This window comes from Chiloscyllium plagiosum, chromosome 45 (assembly GCF_004010195.1).
Source record: "Chiloscyllium plagiosum isolate BGI_BamShark_2017 chromosome 45, ASM401019v2, whole genome shotgun sequence".
NCBI lineage: Eukaryota > Metazoa > Chordata > Chondrichthyes > Orectolobiformes > Hemiscylliidae > Chiloscyllium > Chiloscyllium plagiosum.
The window spans coordinates 8,997,352-9,019,343 of record NC_057754.1 but is presented as its reverse complement, the minus strand read 5'-3'; the positions used below and the strand labels follow the sequence as shown (position 1 = coordinate 9,019,343).

Here is a 21,992-nt window from a genome sequence, read left to right as displayed (position 1 = left end):
AAACGTCCGAAAAACATCCTTTATCCAGCTCAGCGAACAAACATACATCCAGAACCTTAACCTGAGCTACAAATCTTCTCAAAACTCTTCCCTGCTGTTATCAGACTTTTGAATGGACCTCTCAAATATTAATTCTGAACTCTGTCTCTGTACCTTCCTAGTGATACGGTATTCTGCATTCCGCTCTGCTACCCTTATGCACTTTGTATGTAAAATCTGCCTGTATAGCATGCAAAACAACACTTTTCACTATACCTCAGGACATGTGACAACAAAAACTCAGTCAGTCAATATTTTTTCCAATTCAATGCTCCACAATAAATAATAACATTTTGTTAATTATCCTAATTACACAGAGACTGACCTTTTGTGAATAATAGGTAAAAATGGATGCCTGCTTTGAAGAAGTTTTCCTCTTCTCTCTACAAGAATCTCAGTGAGTCTCTCTCTCACTGCAACCCCCAGGTCACCTTCATCCCCACCCCCATTCACCTATTGTACTCTATGCTACTTTCTCCCCACCCCCACCCCCCTCTCATTTATCTCTCCACTCTGCAGGCAACCTGCCTCTATTCCTGATGAAGGGCTTTTGCCCGAAACATCGATTTTCCTGCTCCTCGGATGCTGCCTGACCTGCTGTGCTTTTCCAGCACCACTCTAATCTAGACTTTTGTGAATAATGCACGAGGACACCCAAATCTCTTTGCATCTCAGAGCTGCGCAATGTCTACCATTTCAAACAGATTGTTAAATTCTTTCTGCCAAAATGAACAATCTCATTTTTTACTTCATTAAAATCCATTTGTCAGAGCTCTACTCATTCACTTAAAAAACAGTATTTCCAAACTGTAACCACAGCAATCCTCTTGCAACCTGTTAGTAAGACCAATGTAAGTTTTTGTAGTGGAGAACATATATGTGTTAGAAGATGACGTATAAAAGGAATTTGCAAACAGTCTGAGGATGTAAATGAAATGAAACAAAAGCAGTATATTCTTCATGTTGTTGCAAAGGAAGTGTGGAATGGTTGTGGAGATGTTAGATTTAATACAGCAATCAGGCACTCAGCTACAGATAGCCATCCAGACACACAAATGATTTCACAGTCTGGATCACTAATTGAAGCACTGCACTTGAATACGTTCTCTGGTTGCAATGGAGGTGTGTAGATTTGTCATTTTTATTACTTGAAGGTGGAAGGCCAAAACAAAACGTGGTTCTTTAAGTATTTTGGTCTTTAGAGGCATGGGCAAAGAGTACAAAAATCAAGCAAATTATGAAGTGAAAGTGTAATGGTGACAAATTGAAATGAAGCTCTCAACAGAGAATTAAACCATTATCTGACGACAGCAATCATGCAGGACATTAGAGAAAAGCTGAGAATACTGGATTAGGTGAACAGCTCTTCCAGTGAACTAGCATGAATACAATAGACTGAAATGGAATAATCATTCTGTGCTGCAATTATTTTAGGACAGGAAGGAAATCCGGTGAAAACTTTAAAACATTAAGCAAATATTTCTCTGGTTTTGATGAAATGATTTTCTACGACCCAGCTCCTGTAAGTTCTGGCTGTATCCTAGCAGATGATAATGTGTGATCTTACTGATTACAATGGTTCTGCTGTACGAGCAGGTTTACTGAAATGTCCAGAGCCTGCGTTGTTTCCTGTTTGATGCGAACTTCACCTATGAAGTCCCCACTCTGCTCTTTGGGAAATGAATAAGATTTGTTCATGAATGGCACTATATGGCAGTTTTCCAACTGGGAATGCCCCAGAAACCCCCCCCCCCGCCCCCCATCAGTGGGAACCGGAGCTCACTGCGCAGGAGCAGGAACGTGTTGTGGTCTGAGCATGCTCAGTGTCATTTATGGGGACAGCCTGAGGAGGAGCGGACGGTTAGGGCGGCGGGAAGTGTCTGTGAGATAAGGTAAGAATGGAAATCGTAGCATTAGGACCTGGCAACATTATCAACGTTGTAGGCGAGGCTTGGGGCTCCGAATAAGAGCTCACAGGTCCCGCGGGGGAGGGGAAGAGAAAGGAGGAACATCCTTTGGGTGGGTGGTGGGTGGGGAGAGAAAGGTGAGTGACCGCCATTTTGTGATTGGGAGGCGGGCTGTTGCTCAATGATGTGACGGGGGCGGGGTGACGAGGATGGCTAACCCCCTCCGCCATCTTGGTGAGGGGATGGTTAGGCGGGTTCAGCGAGGAGGGCGACTGGGTGGCCATCTTGGTGAGGGATAGGAGGGTCGGCGATGCTTCAGTGGCCAGGAAGGAAAACGATTGACTCATCTGATTTTGTTCTCACTCGCAGACCCGGGCTGTAGAAGTCAGCTCTGGCCAGAGTACGGGGGTGGGATGGTGGTGGGGAGAGAACGGAGAGTGGTCGAAGAAAAGTGTAGAGCTGACACACGGGAAAATACTCCACTGTTCAAAAATGATCATCCAACTCTGGACCGTGTTCCCACTTTCTCCCCTTAGCCTTTGATCCCTTTAAGCCCTCAGAACTATATCTGTCTGCTTGAAAACATTCAACGATTTGGCCTCAACCACTTTTTGTGTGAAAGAATTCCACTGGCTCAGCACTCTAGTGAAGAAGTTTGTCCTCAATTCAGTCCTAAACAGACCACCACATATCCTTAGACTGTGACCCCTGGTTCTGGACTCCCTGGTCATCGAGAATACCGTTCCTTTGTTCACCCTGTTTAAAATTTATAAGTTTCAACGAGAAGATCATTCTCCTAAATTGCAGTGAATATGGTTTTAACCAATCCAGTTAATATTGTCAGTTCTGCTATCCCAAGAGTCAGGTTGGTAAATTCTGAGTTCTGAAGAAACATTAACTTTGCTTACTTTGCACAGATGCTGCCAGACCTGCTGTGTTTCTTGAGCAACTTTTGTTTTTGGTAACTCCCTGCATAACCAGAAAACCCTTCCTCTGATAAGGAGACCAGAACTGCACACAATACTCCAGATGTGTTCTCACCAATGCCCTGTATAATTGCAGCAAGATATGTCTGGTCCTGCAGTCAAAGACTTTTGTTAGAGCTGCTTGTTTGACCTGGTGTTGAAGGATAGCTGGGTCTTGTGGTACCCTCCCCTTTTCCAATTTATTGCCATTCAATCAGCCTTCCTGGTTTGGTACTAAAGTGGATAATCTCATTACTATCCACATTACTTTTCTCTCCAGTCATTTGCCCACACAGTCACCTTGTCCAAATTACACTGAATCATCTCTGCTTCCTCCTCACAGTTCACTCACCTACCCAGCTTTATTTTGTCTGCAAACTTGGAGATATTTAATTCCCACATCTAAATCATTAATTTATATTGCAAATAGCTGAAGTCCAAGCAAAATAATAGAGATGACACTCAGGATTGAATTCCAGCGTGGAAAGCTTGAGAGAGAGACAAATATTTACTACTTTAGAAGAAAGTGCTCCATAGAAACCAAAATCTTCTTTTCTATATTTCTGTCTTCAACTTCAGTCATTGGGCTTTCTGAACTCCTTTCCTAGGACTCTATAATTGGACGATTATCAGATGAACAACTCACATCAAAAAATCACGTCAAGATTTGATAGAATCTCTTTATTTATCAGGACATGAATATCATCATCCTTTGAATGTGGAAGGAGAAATGTTTGTCTGTTCTGTTTGTCAAAAAGATTTCAAACATCAATGTGATTGGAAAAGCACCAAGATACACACGCTGAATTGTGGGTGTTCCAGTTAACTGATTGTAGAAATAGCTTCCAACAGTTGAACAGCCTGAACAACATTGCACCTTTCACAGTGCAGTGTAGTGTATGTAGACAAGGCTCCAAACAATTTGTCCAACCTGGAGAGACCCAAGGATACCCATGGCATTGACAAACCATGGAAATGTGTAGACTGTGGAAAGGGATTCAGTTATCCATCTGAGCTTGAAATTCATCGACGCAGTCACACTGGGGAGAGACCATTCACCTGCTCTACTTGTGGGAAGGGATTCACTCAGTCATCCAGTCTGCTGACACACCAGTATGTTCACACTGAGCAACGACCTTTTAAATGTTCTCATTGTGAGAAGAAATTTAAAAGCAAGAAGTATCTACTGAGACACCAACTCATTCACAGTGGGGAGAAGCCTTTCAGCTGCTCTGTGTGTGGGAAGAGATTCACTGCCTCTTCAAACCTACAGAAACACCAACGAGTTCACACTGATGTGAGACCTTTTAAATGCCCAGACTGTGGGAAATGCTTTAAAAGTTCTGGGGAAGTGACATGCCATCAACGTGTTCACACTGACGAGAGACCATTCAGGTGCTCTCACTGTGGAACTGGATTCAGGAGATCATCTGAACTCACTGTTCACCAGCGAACTCACACTGGAGAGAGACCGTTTACATGTCCCAAGTGTGGAAAGGGATTTGCTCAGTCATACAACCTACTGAAACATCAGCGTATTCACTCTGATGTAAAACCTTTTAAATGTTCTGACTGTGAGGAGACGTTTAAAAGCAGCAATGTTCTTATGAGACACAAGCGAGTTCACACTGGAGAGCGGCCATTTACCTGCTGTACGTGTGGGAAGAGATTCACCCAGTTTTGCAACCTGCTGAAACACCAGCGTGTCCACACAGCGGACAGGCCATTCACCTGCTCTATGTGTGGGATGGGATTCACTCAGTTTTCCAACCTGCTACAGCACCAGCGAATTCACGAGTGACTGGTGAGTTTGGATTGTGCTGCTTGTCACTGCTGTCAATTATATCCAGAAATGAATGTGTGGGTTAACACTTGAAATGCATAAAAAATGTTTTTAATCTGCTCTGTTCCACAGTTGAGCTCTAGAACACAAGCTGCTTCACAATTATGTTCAGAGTCTGGGAAATTAGTGGAAATTGAAATTTAGTCCAGAATTCACAAATACCAAAAATCCAGGGTAGAAGTCGTAAGTGATTCCAAGCCATTTCATTAATGAGCAGCAGTTTGGATATGATACACAAGTTAAACAGGCACAAAAGACAGACAAACCACGGTGGTGCAGCAGTAATGTCACTGGACTAGTATTAGTCAGACCCAGTATAAAGGGCTGGAGACCAGAATTCAAATTTCACCAGTTCTAGCTGCTGGAAATTAATCTCTGATTTATGAATTGTATTTGAAAGCTAATTCCAGTGATGTTAACTATAAGAACTGTCATTGATTGCTTTTACAACAAATCAGGTTCACTGCCGTTGTCATAGAAACCATCAGGTTCATTGATGTCTTTCAGAGGAAAAAAAATCTGCCATCCTCACCTGGTCTGGACTACACATGACCCCAGAGCCATTCTAAAATGACCTCACAAACCAGTCAACTCAGAAGCATTTATGGCATAACCAACAGATACTGGCTCTTCCAATAAAACCCACAATGCATGAAAGAATAATTTAGAAGTAACTCTGATGCTATAAGTATCCGCACTTTCACCACTTCTTCCATTGGTGCCAAGGTCCCAAGTACTTTGGGCTATTTTCAAGATCATTTTCAAGATAATTGAGATATTAGCATCTAATACATTAGAAATTCACCTGACTATAATAAAGCAAGTAAGCTTTGCAAATAGGACAGTGTGGGAAAGATAGCAAGGGATCCTGGAAGCTGGTCAAGTTTCAAATAAAATGTACTACAGCTTCAAAGTAAAAGCTGCTGTGTAAGCTAAAACAGAGATGTCAATGAAATAAATGACAACATGCAACCTTGCAATAAGAGGATCACAGAATAATGATGAACATGCAGAACGGATGGGTGACCTGCTATGTGTATTTCCCCTTTATGTTAATGGGTCAATTCCTGGAACGTCCTTCTCAACAGCACATGGTCTGCAGCAGTTTGAGAAGGCAGCTCACTATCACCTTCTAAAGGGCAACTAGGATGGGCAATAAATGCTGGCCAGCCAGCAGCACCCACATCCCACAGGTGAATTTAAAAAAAATTGATGAAGTAGTGTCAACATTGATCACAAACTGCATCTGCACAAGGCTGGGGTCAATCAGATAAGAGGCAGGTAATCAGACACATAAATCCTCCTGAGAAAAAGTCATGTGTTTAAGATGAATCAGAAATTAAAGACCCAGAGAGAGACAGAGAAAGCTTGAAGAACAAAGACCATGCTAGAAAAGTTGTAAGAAAATCCTTTTGTGTGCTCTATCCATGTTGTTAACTCACACCAAACTGGAGTTCGCAGCCTTACTTAGTACTGAAACTTGCTTGAAGCTCGATTGTCTTGTCTTAACTCTATCTCAAAAAAGCTAATTCACAATCGAGTTCTGTAGTGAAGTCCACTCCTTCCCCATCTAAAATCAGACATTGCTACTTGCTGATCCAGGCTGGGAGAAATTGGATAGATATGCGTATGTGGAAGAAAGGTCAAAAGAATATTCAGCGTATTGAAAGGGAGATGGTAATGGAAAGTGATCATCCCAAAGAAGTCTCCCAAAACAGTGATTATTAATAACCCTTTAAATGATGAGTGACCTGCTGTGTATTGCCCCCCCCCCTTTTTTTTGTTCAGACTTTCAGTATTCCTGACTTTTTGTTTTAATCTCTGCTAAATCATTTTCTTGTTATAACACTGAAATCCAGATGATTTTAAGTCACTTTAAGTCTATCCTTATTCAGTACACAGGAGGTCTCAACTAGACCTAACTTTTTAGAGTACGTGTTCTCAGGGGACTTGATTTTCTCGAGACCCTGAAAGGTCAAACTATGTCTCAAAGTTCAGATTTGGGTCTTAAGCATGGGCTGTCAGAAACATGTACATGAGAATTGCACACTGGAGTGTCAACCCTGACTTTAATCTCTCTACCATTTGGCTGTGCCTTCAGCTGCCATGACACTAAGCTCTGGGATTCCTTCCTTAAACCTCTCCACCTCTATTCCACTCTCCTGCTTGAAATTGTTCCTTATAAACTGTTCCTTTCAGGCGGCACGGTAGCTCAGTGGCTAGCACTGCTGCCTCACAGCGCCAGGAACCCGGGTTTAATTCCAGCCTTGGGTGACTGTCAGTGTGGAGTTTGCACAGTCTCCCTGTGTCTGCGTGGATTTCCTCCGGGTGCTCCAGTTTTCTCCCACAGTCCAAAGATGTGCAGGTCAGGTGAATGGCCATGCTAAATTGTCCACAGTATTAGGCGCATTAATCAGAGGGAAATGGATCTGGGTGGGTTACTCTTCGGAGAGTCGGTGTGGGCTTGTTGGGCTGAAGGGCCTGTTTCCACACTGTAGGGAATCTAATCTAATCTAAACAATCTTTTTGGCCAAGATTGGGTCCTAATGCTCCTGTGAAACCCCTTGTGACCAATTTGTTACATTAAACGCTTGTTTTAAGTATAACTTGTTGCAGTTATTGTTTGAGTGAGTCTGTGTACATGTAACTCAGGCACAACTTGTGTTGTAATTCACTGAGATCTGGTAGTCTAGTGAGTGAGTCTGTATAAATGTAACTCAGATAAACACAGCTTATTAGAACAGACCTGGAGAGGAGGAATTAATTTTTGAACTTTCTGTTCCTCACTATTGGGAAAAACTGATTCTTTCCAAATATTCAAAATGACTAATAAAGTTATTAAAAATAATTTGTTGTTGTGAGCTGCATTATTTGAAAGAATGAGTAAGAGGATTCAGCCACTACCTGAGTCACTAGTTTAAAGGCATGAGGTGAGAGAATCTAGAAAGAAGATTAAATCAGAAGAGTGATACTGAGCCTGCAGGAAGGTGCAAAGAGGGGAGGAATGTATGGGAGAGGGATTTATAGATTAGGGGAACGAAAACAACAAACGTTCAATAGAAACTAGAATCTTTTATTCTAAATTACAATCATTTACTTGTACAGATGATTTTTGTAAATTTTTTTTTACAAGTTTTTACAAGGCAAATATTAGCAGCTGGGCAACACAAAGCAAAAACCCCACGATCTTAGAATTACTTCGCTTATATGTGACTGAGTTCAAATTATGAAGAGGAAAATGTTTCCTTGTTCCACATGTGAATCATCCTTGTGACTAGAAAATCATTGGGACACACACTCCTCTGGGTCAGATATGACATCAACTTCCAAAAGGTCTGGTTCAGTTTCAGACAGTTGGCAGGGAGAGGGGCTCACTGAAGATGTTACCTAGTGTGGTGACAAAACGTCTGAAAATGAACCTTGCAGCTCAGAAAGCAAACCAACATCCAGAATGAAGTTGTTCATGAGGGAATTAAAACAATGGCTCCAGTCTTCTCAGTATTTAGCTGGAAGAAATCTCTCTACTTACACTGCTGGTTATCAGAAGAATAATTCTGATAATTTCACAAAAGTGGAAAAAGTGATGGTGAGGTAGCGATGGGAGCTGTCAGAGTACACATGACAAGCATATTGTTCAAATGATGTAATTATGGGGATATGTCAATGAGAAAGGGGAGGAGGCCAAAACTAGATACATTTGGGGATACCGCAGGGAATTGTATGGGTGGGGAGACAAGACATTTCCAGTAAGAATCTGGAGAAAGAAAAGTACAGCCTGGATAGAGCAAACTCACGCAACTGGTTTGATTTTTCTTGTCTTGTTCAAGTCCATTATCTTCTTTGATTTATAAGAGTTTAGAGGGGGACTGGACAGAATGGTGTGGTCAACCTTGTTAAAGAATAGGATGTGCTTGTTTGATTTGGTTACGGCCACATTGGATATCATTTGTGGCTTTAATTTTAACTGTTTCAGGACTACATCGGCCCTGATTGGTGGGATAGACAGGAATGGATTTGGGAGATTCCAAAATGTTCAAGGATCTTGGAGAGGAAAGGGACTTAGGAGATGAGGCAAGGATAGTGTGGTGATTTTTTTTGTTTGAGGAGGGGATGCTGCTGCATTATTTGAAGGAGAGTGAGAAGACCTGATGACAGGGGGGAGCAGGAGAAGAGTCTTTCCCCAGTGTGACCATGTAGTCCGTTTGCAGCTCAGACGGTCTATACTTCTCATAGTACCACACTGTTTCTCTTTGGTGTGTTCAGTGTCTCTTCAGGTTGGATGATCTATTGAAGTGATGTGCAAACATAGACCATGTACACACTTCATTCCCAATACATATGGTGCATTTTCTTTCAGGCTGTGGAATTAGTTAAACTCTTTTGCACAGTCAGTGCAATGGCACACTCTCCCTCACTTATGTGTCTCAGTTATTTTCCAGTCACATTGATGTTTGAAATCTTTTCACAGATGACAAAGATTTCTCCACAAATTGGATGACATTTTGGTCAAGTGATATTTGGTTTGAGTTTCGAATCTGCAAAGCCTGCCATTCTAATACACTGTAATGAGTTTACAAAAGTCATCACTGCAAGTACAGGACAGGAATTCAGAACAGGCAATTCCAGTTTGATGGAATGTTTTCTCCTCTTATATTCCTTTTAAAATAACAAACCCTATTGTGCACGATCTCCTTCCCTAGCATAAATCCAAATCAACTGTACCATTTTTTTTGCTCCACTTTTAGTTTCCTCCCTCTCTCTTCTCCAGCTGGATTCTGTTTTCAAGCCCATGCGCAGATTTAGAACTGAAGTTAATGAATTAGTCATTTTCTCCAATTGTGTCTGTATTTTTGTGGGGTTTGTGCAGCGCTTATTTTTCCAGTCCTATCTCAAACACCACTCCTGCTATTCCTTGTCTGGTTATGCTGCAACTTGCTTTCATCTGGATTTACAAAGTTTCATAAATTTTGCTTCCATTTTTCACCATTCTCTCACCTTCACTTGGTTCATTTCTAACGCTTCTCGACTTCATTTCCAGGGGTAGGCCAGCTACTAATACTCATGACAAACCCAACCCTACCAAATCCAGCTCAACTGTAAGGACTGTATTCCATTCCCTCAGTTCTTCTGATGACTGTTTCAGAGATGGTACCTTGCACAACAGGCTTCTGACATGTCCTTCCTTTCTCAACCAAGAACTCCTTTCCCCACCCCCTCACACTCACTCTGGTAGAAAGGGCTGTGAACTGCATCCAACCTACTTCCAGCACATCTGCCCTCATCCCTTTCCCTCTCTCCTGGACCACCATAGGATTCCTCTTATCTTCACTATCCGCAATCTAGCATTATCCTCTGCCATTTTCACCATATCCAGCATCAGGCCACTACCAAACACACATGCCCTTCCCTTCTGTCAGAATTCTAAGCAGCTGTTCTCTCTGGTCCATACCTCTATTACTTCCAGCTCCTCATTCCCCTCCCACAGCATCTTACCATGTAATTGCAGCAAGTGTCACCCTGGCCCATTTAAATCCTTCCTCCAAGTAGTCTATGGCCCCAAACATCACCTCCAGGTGAATCAGCAATTTACTAGTCCTTCTTTCAACCTAGTCCAGTGCTTTTGCTGCTTAGTGTCATGTCCTCCACACTGAGGAGACCAAATGCATACTCAGATCTATAGAACAAAAAAACCCTTTAGCCCATCATGACTGCACCAGTCAAAAATAACCACCTAGCTATTCTGATCCAATTCTCCAACACTTGATCCATAGCTTTGTATACCTTGGCAAATCTAAATACTTAAATGTTTTGAGAGTTTCCGCCTCTACCACCCTTCCTGTTCCAGATTCCCACCACCATCAAGGTGAAAAGTTTGTTCTTCATGTCTCTGTTCTGGGCAGCACGGTGGTACAGTGGTTAGCACTGCTACCTCCCAGTGCTAGAGACCTGGGTTCAATTCCCGCCTCAGGCGACTGTCTGTGTGGAGTTTGCACATTCTCCCCGTGTCTGCGTGGGTTTCCTCCGGGTGCTCCGGTTTCCTCCCGCAGTCCAAAAATGTGCAGGTCAGGTAAATTGGCCATGCTAAATTGCCTGTAGTGTTAGGTGAAGGGGTAAATGTAGGGGAATGGGTCTGGATGGGTTGCGCTTTGGCGGGTCGGTGTGGACTTGTTGGGCCGAAGGGCCTGTTTCCACACTGTAAGTAATCTAATCTTTACCTTAAAGCTCTGCTCTGGCCACTGATTACTCCATCAAGAGGAAACATTTATTCCTATCTAACTTATTGATATCCTTCATTTTACACATCTCAATAATGTCCCTCTCAATCTCCTTTGCTGTAAGGAAAACAACTGCAGTCTGTCTAATCTTGCTTCATAACTAGAACTTGCAATATCCTGGTGAATCTATTGTGCACTCTCTCCAGTGCTAACACATCCCTTCTATCATGCAGATTCCAGAACAGCACACAATACTCTCACTGTGGCCAAACCAACATTGGTAACTAAATGGTGATCATTTTGAGGAACACCTTTGCTCAATCTGCATGCAATCCAGTCACTTGCCATTTCAAACTGCCATCCTGCTCTCTCACTCATTCCTGACCTGGGCCTGCAGCAGTTCACCAGCAAAGCCCAACTCAAGCTGCAGGAACAGCACTTCATTTTCCGCATGGAGTCTCTTTTTGAGTCAATATTGAGCTCAACAAATGTCAGACCATGAACTCTATCCTTCATTTTGATATATTTCCCTCCAGTGTTTATATCTTTGCAGGCTTTTGATTTCAGTCATAGCTGACCGATATTCTGCTTTCTGCAGTCTGTTAAAACCTACTCTGGATCTATGCTTTGTAACTTCTCTACAACCACTCTTTTAAACATTGCAATTGTACCCACATCCACCACTTTCTCAGGAAATTCATTCCACATATGAACCATCTTGTTTAAAAAAAATTGCCCCTTGTGTCTTTTTTAAATGTTACTCCTCTCACCTTAGAAATGTGACCCCTAGTCTTGAAATCCCCCATCCTAGGGGAAAGACAACTTTCATGAACTCTACCTATACCCCTCATTATTTTATAAACTTCTATAAAGATCACCTCTCAACCTCTAATGCCTCAGTGAAAAAAGTCCCAGCATTTCTTTATAACTCAAACCTTCCATACCCAGCAAGATCCTGGTAAATCTTTTCTGAACCCTCCTCAGCTTAACAATATCGTTGCTATAACTGGGTGACCAGAACACACTCCTTTGCTTTTTGATCAGTGACCCCTTTAATCTCCATTCTCCCATTTTTTTTTCCCCACTTGCCCCTTCCCATATTTTCAACAGCACAAATTTTACCACCTCCGTCAAGTTCTGAATAATAGATCTTTCGGAATCTAAACTGTCCAAAAATGTTGCAGGATCTGCAGAGTTCCTCAGCGCTTTCTGTTCTTATCACAGTTTATAATCTCCTGAATATTAAGGGGTGAGATTTTGCTGACATAAGGATTACAGTGCAAGAAAGATCAAGGTTCATTCGCTAACTATCGCGTCCTACAGCAACCTGCTGCATGATACCACGAGGAAACACCTCCGCCCCTCCCCTGTCCACATTCCAAAGAGACAATTCCCTCCACCAACCTCTGATCACAATGGATTTGCTTCAAGAGGCCTGGAAAGACCAATAAATGGCTGCCGTACTTAGTATTTTACTGGGCATTGTCTGGTGTCTTTACCACTACGAGTTTAGGTTTTGAACAGTAATCTCTACACTCTCCTCTCAATCTCCAGAAGGCCTGCTGTCACTAAATTAACCTGGTCTGCAAGACACGGTCACACTGTGAGTGATCATGGAACATTGATATTCAGTGAGACCTGATCTCTTACTGAGTAAGAATGTTTAATGGGCTGAACGGCCTACTCTGCCACTACATTGATATATTTAAAACAAACCAGGAAAGCACAACTGGGTAACAGTGGGGAGGCAAGGGAGAAGAATGTTTCGGCCAATGCTGTTTGTGACTGCAGACGGAAGGGATATACAATAACAGTTAATCTTTCTCGTATTCATATGGGATGTAATTTCTAACTCTGCAACTATGGAGAGAAAGTAACCTTATAGAATCACAAAGAAATACAGCACGGAAGCAGACCTTTCAGTCCAACACATCCATACCAACCAGATATCCTAAATAAATCGAGTCCCGTTTGCCCGCATTTGGCCCATGTGCTTCTAAACACTTCCTATTCATATACCCACCCAGATACCTTTTAAATGTTGCAATTGTACTAGTCACCACATCCTCTGGCAGTTCATTCCATATACTCACCAGCCTCTGCGTGAAAGTGTTGCCCCTTAGGTCCCTTTTAAATCTTTCCCATCTCACCTTAAACCTATGACCTCTAGTTTTGGACTCCCCTACCCTAGAGAAAAGAGCTTGACTATTCACCCTACCCATGCCCCTCATGATTTTATAAACATCTATAAGGTCACCCCTCAGCCTCCAACATTCCAAGGAGAATAGCTCCAGCCTATATGGACGGAATAACACAGCTCCTGGAAAGACAAGCATGTATTTGGGAGGTGATAAGGACTTTGGAGAAAAGAGGTTGAAAGGTAGAGCTGGGGCGTGAGCTTGCAAAGACAGTGGGTTTTATTGTTGGATGATGATGGCAAATATGATGGAGCAAAGAACAATACCTGATGAGAGAGAAAATGTCAGCAAATGCGGTGATGCTGCGTCATTGTGGTTTAGTAAGAAGATTATGGTGGAGCAGGAGGTGGGTATTATGGACAAGAGAAGTATTGAGAGGACATGAGGGGAAATGGGAGAGAAATTAAAGGAAACTGACTAAGGGCTCAGATAATGAGACAGTTTTGGCCAAGTGGGCTAGTGAAAACAATTGAAGCAGCAGAGGCAGCTGATCAGATTTTCTCAATTTTAGTAATAAATACATGTTTGAGCTCACTACATTCCTTGTTGGGAAATGGAGGAGACAGGAAAAGAGAACACTTCAAAAAGGAACTAACTTATGTCAGTGATGTTCAGAAAACCTCAGTGTCTTTAACACAAAGCTGCTTGATTTGGTTTTATCCAGAAATATTAACATATAACTGAGCTGGAGTTTATTAATATCAATAGAGACAGATCCCAATGACATGGTTCAGTCCTAGAAGTGATAACAGCAAAACTCAAACACTGCAGTTAATTGTGAAATCGCTGGTGACTGAACATATGGGACAAAGAACAAATCCATCCGAGGAGATTAGACTGCATGGTACTATCACACATCAACCAGCAATTTAAAGGTGGTCTGAGCAGATGAGTTCAAACTCCACCACTGGTTGGAGATTGAATTTAAATTGAATTAATAAAGATGGAAATTAGAGCTCATCCCAGTAATGGTGACTATAATAACTATTATCGATTATTGTAAAACCCTGATTCTGTAATGTCCTTTGGGGAATCTGCTGTCCTTTACTTGATCTGACCCACATGTGACCCAGACCAACTGCAATACGGTTGAATCACAGAAAGTGGCCACTTGACCCATTGTGTTCTGCACTAGCTGTCTGAGCATTTTAACTTAGTGCTAATCTCCTGCCTTTTCCCGGTAACCCTGCACATGGATTAATTTAAACTGGAACAACAATTTTCCTCTCGAATATCTAAATTGAACCTACCTCTAGCACTTTTAGTCAGTGCATTCCTTACCCCAAACAGCTGCAGTGTGAATTTGCATTTCCTTCTTTTGCGGAACTCTTTAATGCTTCTGGTTCTCAATCCATTTACAAGTGGGAATAATTTCTCCCTATCCATGCTGTCTTCCGGATTCTTAAAATTTCTCTCAAATCTCCTCAGCCTTTTCCCAATGAAGAAAAACAGTCTGACCTTCTCACAGCTGGAACAAATATCATTAACCCCTTCTGCAATCTCTCCAATAACCTGACTGAGGAATGAGAATACGTCATAGTCAAGTTTGCAGATGACAAAAAATTGGGGAGGTAGCAAGTGCTGAGGATGACACAAAGAATAGGTGGAGGGATGTAAACATGTTAAACAAGTGGGCAAAAACTGGGGAGATGGAATATAATGTGGGAAAATGGTAGGTGATGCATTTTTGCAGGAAGAACAGAGGAACTGAATATTATCGAAATGGAAAAAGATGGCAGAAAATTACAGCACAGTGGAGAGGTGTGGCCTTGTGGTATTATCACAGGACTGTCAATCCAGCAGCCGAGATAACGTTCTGGGACCAGGTTCGAATCCCACCATAGCAGATGTGAAATTTGAATTCGATAAAAACAAAAAATCTGGAATTAAACATCTAATGGTGATCATGAATCCATTATTGATTGTTGGAAAGACCCATCTGGTTTACCAATGTACTTTAGGGAAGGAAATCTGCCTCCCTTACTTGCCCTGGCTCACATGTAACTCCAGACACAGCATTGTGGTTGATTCTTAACTGCCCTCTAGGCAATTAGAAACAGGCAAATAAATGCTGGCCTAACCAGCAGCACCCACATCCCATGCACAAATTAGAAAAAGCTCACCAGCCCCAGACTCAAGTAATCAGTACATAGCACTAAATTGGAGATTAATGTTCAAATATCCTCACCTCAAAACAATTCCGCTGTTTCAAATTCCAAATCCCTTTCTGAGGTCTGTGGCTGGAAAATTATCAGAAGCATTGGACTTCGAGAAAAATCTCAGTCTTATCTTCTAACTCCCTGAGGACATTGATAAAATTTGTGCGTCAAAGGTCAAAATTCAGGTAAGACAGACATTCTGTTTGAGTTTGCTGTGCCAAAATGCTCCCCTTCTGTACAAGTAATTTCCAAAATCCACACAATTAGACAAAAACTGACAATACTGTCTCCTCCTACTGCTTCACTCAGGAGTACTTAAAAGCAGGGAAATACCTGAATTGAAATCAGTTAATAAAAAGGTTCACTGGGCTATTACTCGCATGATGGGCTTTGTTTCATGGTGAAACTTTAAGCAAGTTGCACCAACATTCATTTGGTCTTGACAGGGTGCATGCTGTGAGGAAGCTACTTCTTATGGGAGCATTGAAAATTACGGGGCACAGTTTATAAGTAATGGTCCTCTAAGACTGAGATGAGGGGGAATTCTTCTGAGTGTCATAAGTCTTTGGAATTTTCTTCTCTGGTAAGCAGTGGAGACTAGAATAGTGAATATAGAAGATCAATTTGTGATCGACAGATTATGGGGGAATTGGTAAAAAAGTGCAGTTAAGGCCACGACTAGATCAGACATAATGTTTTTCACTGGTGCAGCAGGTTCCTTGGCACAAGTGGCCTCTAATCAAACAGTACCGAAGGGGTCCTTTGAGCAATTAAGTGTGGACCTCCAAAAATACACCAGTATCTACCTTCCCAGGCCCATAGCCTTGAACATGATGACACTTCAAATGTTATCCAAGTACTTCTTAAAGATTGTGAGGTTTTCCATCTGAACTACTCTCCTAGGAAGTGCGTTCCAGATCCCCAGCAACCTCAGCCTTTTACTTTAAAAGTGTGCCTACCTTTCTTCTAATTCTGACTTTCTTACTCTTGTAGTCATACAATGGTCTCCACATCTGATGGTTTCTGCAGCACACACACCTCACAAAACCCCACCCACCCCCAAACCTATGCCCCATTGTTTTGTACTCCCCTACCCTGGGAAATAAACCTTGGCTGTTCACCTTATGCCCCTCATGATTTTATAAACTTCTTAAGGTCACCCCCTCAGCCTCCAACACTCCAGGGAAAATAGCCCCAGCCTATTCAGCACTCCCATTTGGAAGTACAGTGTCGCTGGGTCAGAATTCTCAAATTCTGTCCCTGCTGGCATTGTGGGTGTACCTACAGCAATTCAAGACAGCAGATCACCTTCGCAAAGACAGCGAGGGAAGGGTAATAAATGCTGCGAGCTGACAAAGTCCACATCCCATGAGTGAATAAAAGAGTAAAACAAGAATTAGTGGTCAGTTTGTCCTTGAGCCACAGCATTCCCTGGAAAGAATAGTGTGCAAATCTGCAACATTGGTGTACATTTATACAAAGTTAAAAATCACACAACACCATGTTATAGTCCAACAGGTTTAATTGGAAGCACTCCAGCTTTCGGAGCGACGCTCCTCATTTATACAGTAATGTACAAATTACTGTACCTGATGTGTCATTTATACAGTGTCTTTGATTAAATAAAACATTGCAAAGTGTTTTATGAAAGTTTAAAGCTGAGACACAGGAGGAGCTGTAAGTTCAGATGATGAATAGCTTGGTTAAAATGGTAGGTGTTAAAGAGTGAATGGGAATTTACGGACTTGGCACAGTCACCATCACTGGAATTATCATAAACAAGGATACTCAAGTGGTCTGAAACTGATGAGCGCAGAGACGTCTGAGCATTGTTTTTCTGCTGCTAATCCTCTTCTTTTGACAACAGTATTTTCCAGTCCCTTTCAGTGGCCAGGAGTTTAGAGACTGTACTGCAGTTGCAGGAGCGAGTGATTCAGGTGGGTGCATGTACAGATGTGAACATAGAGCTCCGCATGGTCTGTGATAGACCTTTCCCATTGGTCAACGGCACGAGATCACGTGGTGTTGGGTTCCGCTACTCCCATTGTCTACCTGCGGGAGAGTTGATGAATAGAAGGAGCTGAAAGACCGGGAGGACTCTGATCCTCCAACCAATTGGAGAGATTACTTTGTACCAATGGCTGAGCTGAAAGGTCCTTCTGACTCCCTCATCAGTCAAGCGATTCCAATGTCTTGCCTTTCCTGTTTTTACTCGCAATTCGGGGTTAGATTGTTCACTTGCTGGAATTGAAGGAAGTGGAAGTGCATCCAGGGAGGGGTGCAGACTCAAAAAAGGTTGGTCCAGCTCTCTCCTAAAGATATAGTCATCCTTTACTTTCTCAGAGTGGCATATTTATTTGTCTGGTTCAAAGAATGGCGTCTTGTCTAATGTTCACAGTAAAATGGCTGCTCTCCCCCAGGAGATTGTGAATAACCATAATTGCACTGAAAGGCGGAACAGATTTTATGAGCCAACTGGCCAACTTCTGCCCCTACATGTTATCGTCCAGTCATTGAGACATTCTAAAACCAAAAGACCTCTTCAGCAACTGACTCTTTGTGTGGGGATCCAGTCTCAGTAATCCATTCCCCTGCTCTATATCCCCATTGCCCTGCAATCAGTTTTTCCTTGAAGTGAGTAACTAAAATTACTAATTGGCATGCCTTGAATGCTACATGTTCATGACTTCTCAAACCTGTGTGAAGTTCTTCCTCTTGTCTCTCTGTGGGCGGCACGGTGGCACAGTGGTTACAGTTCCCGCCTCAGGCGACTGACTGAGGTGGAGTTTGCACGTTCTCCCCGTGTCTGCGTGGGTTTCCTCCGGGTGCTCCGGTTTCCTCCCACAGTCCAAAGATGTGCAGGTTAGGTGAATTGACCATGCTAAATTGCCCCTAGTGTTAGGTAAGGGGTAAATGTAGGGGTATGGGTGGGTTGCGCTTCGGCGGGGCGGTGTGGACTTGTTGGGCCGAAGGGCCTGTTTCCACACTGTAAGCAATCTAATCTAATCTAATCTAATTTGATCAAGCATTTCAGTCCTGTCAATTATGTGTATGTTTTGTCCATTAAAAGTGAAAATATATGGCTAGCAGCCTACATGAAAAATATTCAGGTCTGAGTCCGAGAGGTGAAATGGTAAGAATGAATTTGTTAGTCAGCATGAGCCAGTTGTGTCGGTGAATTGTGAAGGTATACCTCTATATCAGTCATGGCAGAATGAGAATTAAGGCAGACTGTTTCATGTGGAGAATTATAGCTTTGGGGGAAACAAAGAGAAAAAAATGTTCCACAGAATCAAGATGTGTCACTTCCACATTGCTACTCTCTATTTAAAGTACTTACCTTTGTAATACCTTTCACAGGTCATCAGAAGGGAACAGTTTTCAGACAGGAAACTCAAACCAAACATCATGAGGACTGACAGAATTCATCAGGATCTGAATATAATCAAGCCTGTAATTTGAAAAACAATTATTGAATCTGTTTTGTCTGATTAAACATCAGCAGGACTGGGACAGCACGACACCTGAGTTAAAGTATTCCAGTGCACTGCTTTAACCAGTTACACAGCATGATTGAGAGTGTTCCAATGAACTAATTGTGGGAAAAGCTTTAACCAATTACGCATCTTGGAGAAAACATTGTACTATTCACATAATTGACTGAACAAGTGTTCTGTGTGAACAAGGCTTTAATTGGCTTCTGTCCAAGCCAGAGAGATTCAAAGACTTAAGGACATCCACACTATGGAGAAACCATGGAAATGTAGAGTCTGTGGGAAGGGATTTTCTACACCATCTGCACTGGAAACTCATCAACGCAGTCACACTGGGGAAAGGCCATTCACCTGCTCTGAGTGTGGAAAAGCATTCACTCAGTCATCTTCCCTTCTGAAACACAGGCAAGTTCACACTGGGGAGAGACCATTCACATGTTCTGAGTGTGGGAAGAGATTTAGTAATTCATCTCACCTGCTGACACACCAGAGGGTTCACACTGGAGAAAGGCCATTCATCTGCTCTGAGTGTGGGAAGGCATTCACTCAGTCATCCAACTTGCTGATGCATCAGCGGATTCACACTGGGGAGAGACCATTCACTTGCTGTGAGTGTGGGAAGGGATTCAGTGACTCATCTGCCCTGCTGACTCACCAGCATATTCACACTGGAGAGAGGCCATTCATATGCTCTGAGTGTGGGAAGGGATTTACTCAGTCATCCAATCTGCTGACACACCAGCGGGTTCACACTGGGGAGAGACCGTTCACATGTTCTGAATGTGGGAAGGGATTCACTCAGTTGGCTCACCTGCTGACACACCAGCTTGTGCACAGTGGGAAGAGGCCATTCACCTGCCCAGTGTGTGGAAAGGGGTTCATTCAGTCCTGCAACTTGGTGATGCACCAGCGAGTTCACACTGGGGAGAGGCCATCTATCTGCTCTGAGTGTGGGAAGGCATTCAGAGATTCATCCACTCTGCTGACTCATCAGCGAATTCACACTGGGGAGAGGCCATTCATCTGCTCTGTTTGTGGGAAGGGATTCAGTCAATCAACCAGTCTGCAGAGACACTGGCGAGTTCACACCAGGGAGAAACTGTTTACCTGCTCTGAGTGTGGGAACGGATTCTCTCATTTATCTAGCCTGCTGAGACACCAGCGAGTTCACGAATGATTACAGGGAGTGGATTCTGTTGAAGCTGCTAATCACATCTAGGATTGAACCATGTTCATTCTGACAGTGAGTGAAGTGAGAGACTCAAAGGATTTCCTTCAGCTGGACTGATTGGTCTCACTGCTTTACTTCTACTGGGGCTATTTGAGTTGGCGGTGCACATTTCCACTGAACTGATTCGCAAAAGCTGAAGAACTACATGCATTTTGTCCTGGAGATAAAATAGTGTTTTTGCAACCTCTACAAGTAAATATAGACTTTTGTCCCTGAGTTATTGACTCTGCAATTTGGGGTCAGGCCAGTCTAGTCAGCTCCTTTGGTCTATGTCAGTATTTATGTTCCACCTGAGTCTCCAGGCACACACTCATATCAGCATATCTATCTATTCCTTTCTCCCTCATGTATGTACAGGGTGTTCTGGTATAATGTGACAGTTGCGTTCCTCATGCTGTAGAAGATCACGTTACAGAAAATCACATTGTAGAAGATTGCTATAGAAAATCATTATATCCGCTCAAACAGCATCCACAATTCGTTGATTGCATTATAGCCAATTCGTGCTGATGCAACGTGCATTATACCGGAATGACCTGTATTTAGCTTCAGCTAAAATGTGCTAATTTTATTCAACGTCACTACTGGCTGATCAGCAATATCCACATTCACACCACTCACTGTGAAAGAGACTTTTTCTCTCAAATTTCCTACTGTACTCGTTTATAATCTTAAAGACTGCCATCAAGTCACCTGTCAATCTTCTCTTTTCTCGAGACATATGTCCCAGTCTATTCAACTTTTTTTGAGTTGCATGTTAAAGCACTCAATTAACGCGAATCAGTGTTGCACCTTCTTCAATGCCTGTTTTCTTTTTTTCAGTGCGGCTCTTACAAATATAGATAGTACTCCATGTGTAGTCTAAAATGTAGTTAAGACCAATGAGACACAGAAGCTGAAGTGGGATCATCAAATCTGGGACCATCAAGTGTAATCAGGGTAATCTGATAATCCTGCACTCCATTTTCCTGCCTCCACTTTCCTCCCCTTAACCCTCGATTCCCTTACTGATTAAAAATCTGTGCATCTCAGCCTTGAATATACTTAATGACCCAGCCTCAATAGCCCTCTGCAGTAAAGAGTTCCACAGATGCACCAAGCTCTGAGAAGAAGTTCCTCCTCTTTCTTAAATACATGATGCCCTATTATGTCCCCTAGTCCTCAACTCTCCCACAAGGGAAACTACTTTCCCATACCCACCCTGTCCAGCCTTCTAGGTATATTGTCTATTTCAATAAGATTGCCTCTCATGGATCTAATGAAGTGTTTGCTGACGCCATTCAGAATTGATGACTGCACATATTCACCTCCAATTTTAAAAAAAATTCTATGTATGTGCATATGAAATAAAAAAGCCAATTTAAGAAAAGTTAACAAAACAACCTAGTTGGCTTTACACTTTTTTGACATGTACAAATATATGGTTTACTTACATTCTTTTCATTTTTGTTTCCAAGCTTGTTATAATTTTTCAACTATGGTTGACATTTATTACTACCGTGGTGAATACTCTTGGGTGAAAGTGGATACAACCCTCTTCTAAGTGCCAGTCAGTACAGGCACAACCAGCTCAACCTCTTCTCACAAGACTAACATATTACATCCACTGGTTTCCTTTATCTATCCTGCTTGTTACCTCTTCAAAAATACTAATAAATTTATGAGTCATGGTTTCCCCTTCAAGAAGCCATGCCCAGTGCTTGATTATATTGTGAGTTTCTAACTAATTATAATATCCTTTATAATAGATTTGAACATTGCTCTAAAAGCAAATGTTAAGCTCACTGGCCTACAGTTACCTTATTTTTCTTTTGTCTCCGTCCTTTTTGAATAAAGGTCTTGCATTGGCAGTTTTCCAATCCTCTGGCACTTTTCTAGAATCCAAGGATTTTGGTGCATCTGTTATTTCGGCAGCTACTTCTTTTAACGTTGTAAGATGCA

The 21,992-nt window shown here is 42.3% G+C and overlaps 1 protein-coding gene and 1 pseudogene across 6 annotated transcripts; one reads left to right on the top strand and one right to left on the bottom strand.

Annotated features, from left to right (window-relative positions):
* LOC122543903 overlaps window positions 1–21,992 on the bottom strand; it is an 88,318-nt pseudogene that overhangs the window by 13,856 nt on the left and 52,470 nt on the right.
* Window positions 1,845–21,468, top strand: LOC122543896 (zinc finger protein 239-like). 6 transcript variants are annotated; one of them, XM_043682767.1, is made up of 3 exons: window positions 1,845–1,931; window positions 8,728–8,839; window positions 18,687–21,468. In XM_043682767.1, the coding sequence occupies exon 3, from the start codon at window positions 19,071–19,073 to the stop codon at window positions 19,995–19,997; it is 927 nt and encodes a 308-aa protein (XP_043538702.1). In that variant the 5' UTR covers window positions 1,845–1,931; window positions 8,728–8,839; window positions 18,687–19,070; the 3' UTR covers window positions 19,998–21,468. The 6 variants fall into 6 exon arrangements, 3 of the variants coding, with proteins under 3 accessions (XP_043538702.1, XP_043538701.1, XP_043538703.1); XR_006310178.1 differs by lacking the exons at window positions 8,728–8,839; window positions 18,687–21,468 and adding an exon at window positions 3,520–3,921 and having other exon boundaries at window positions 1,881–1,931; XM_043682766.1 differs by lacking the exon at window positions 8,728–8,839 and having other exon boundaries at window positions 1,881–1,931.

Coding starts and splice junctions, on each gene's coding strand:
- LOC122543896 (XM_043682767.1), top strand. CDS start 19,071: ATGGAGAAACCATGGAAATGTAGAGTCTGTGGGAAGGGATTTTCTACA.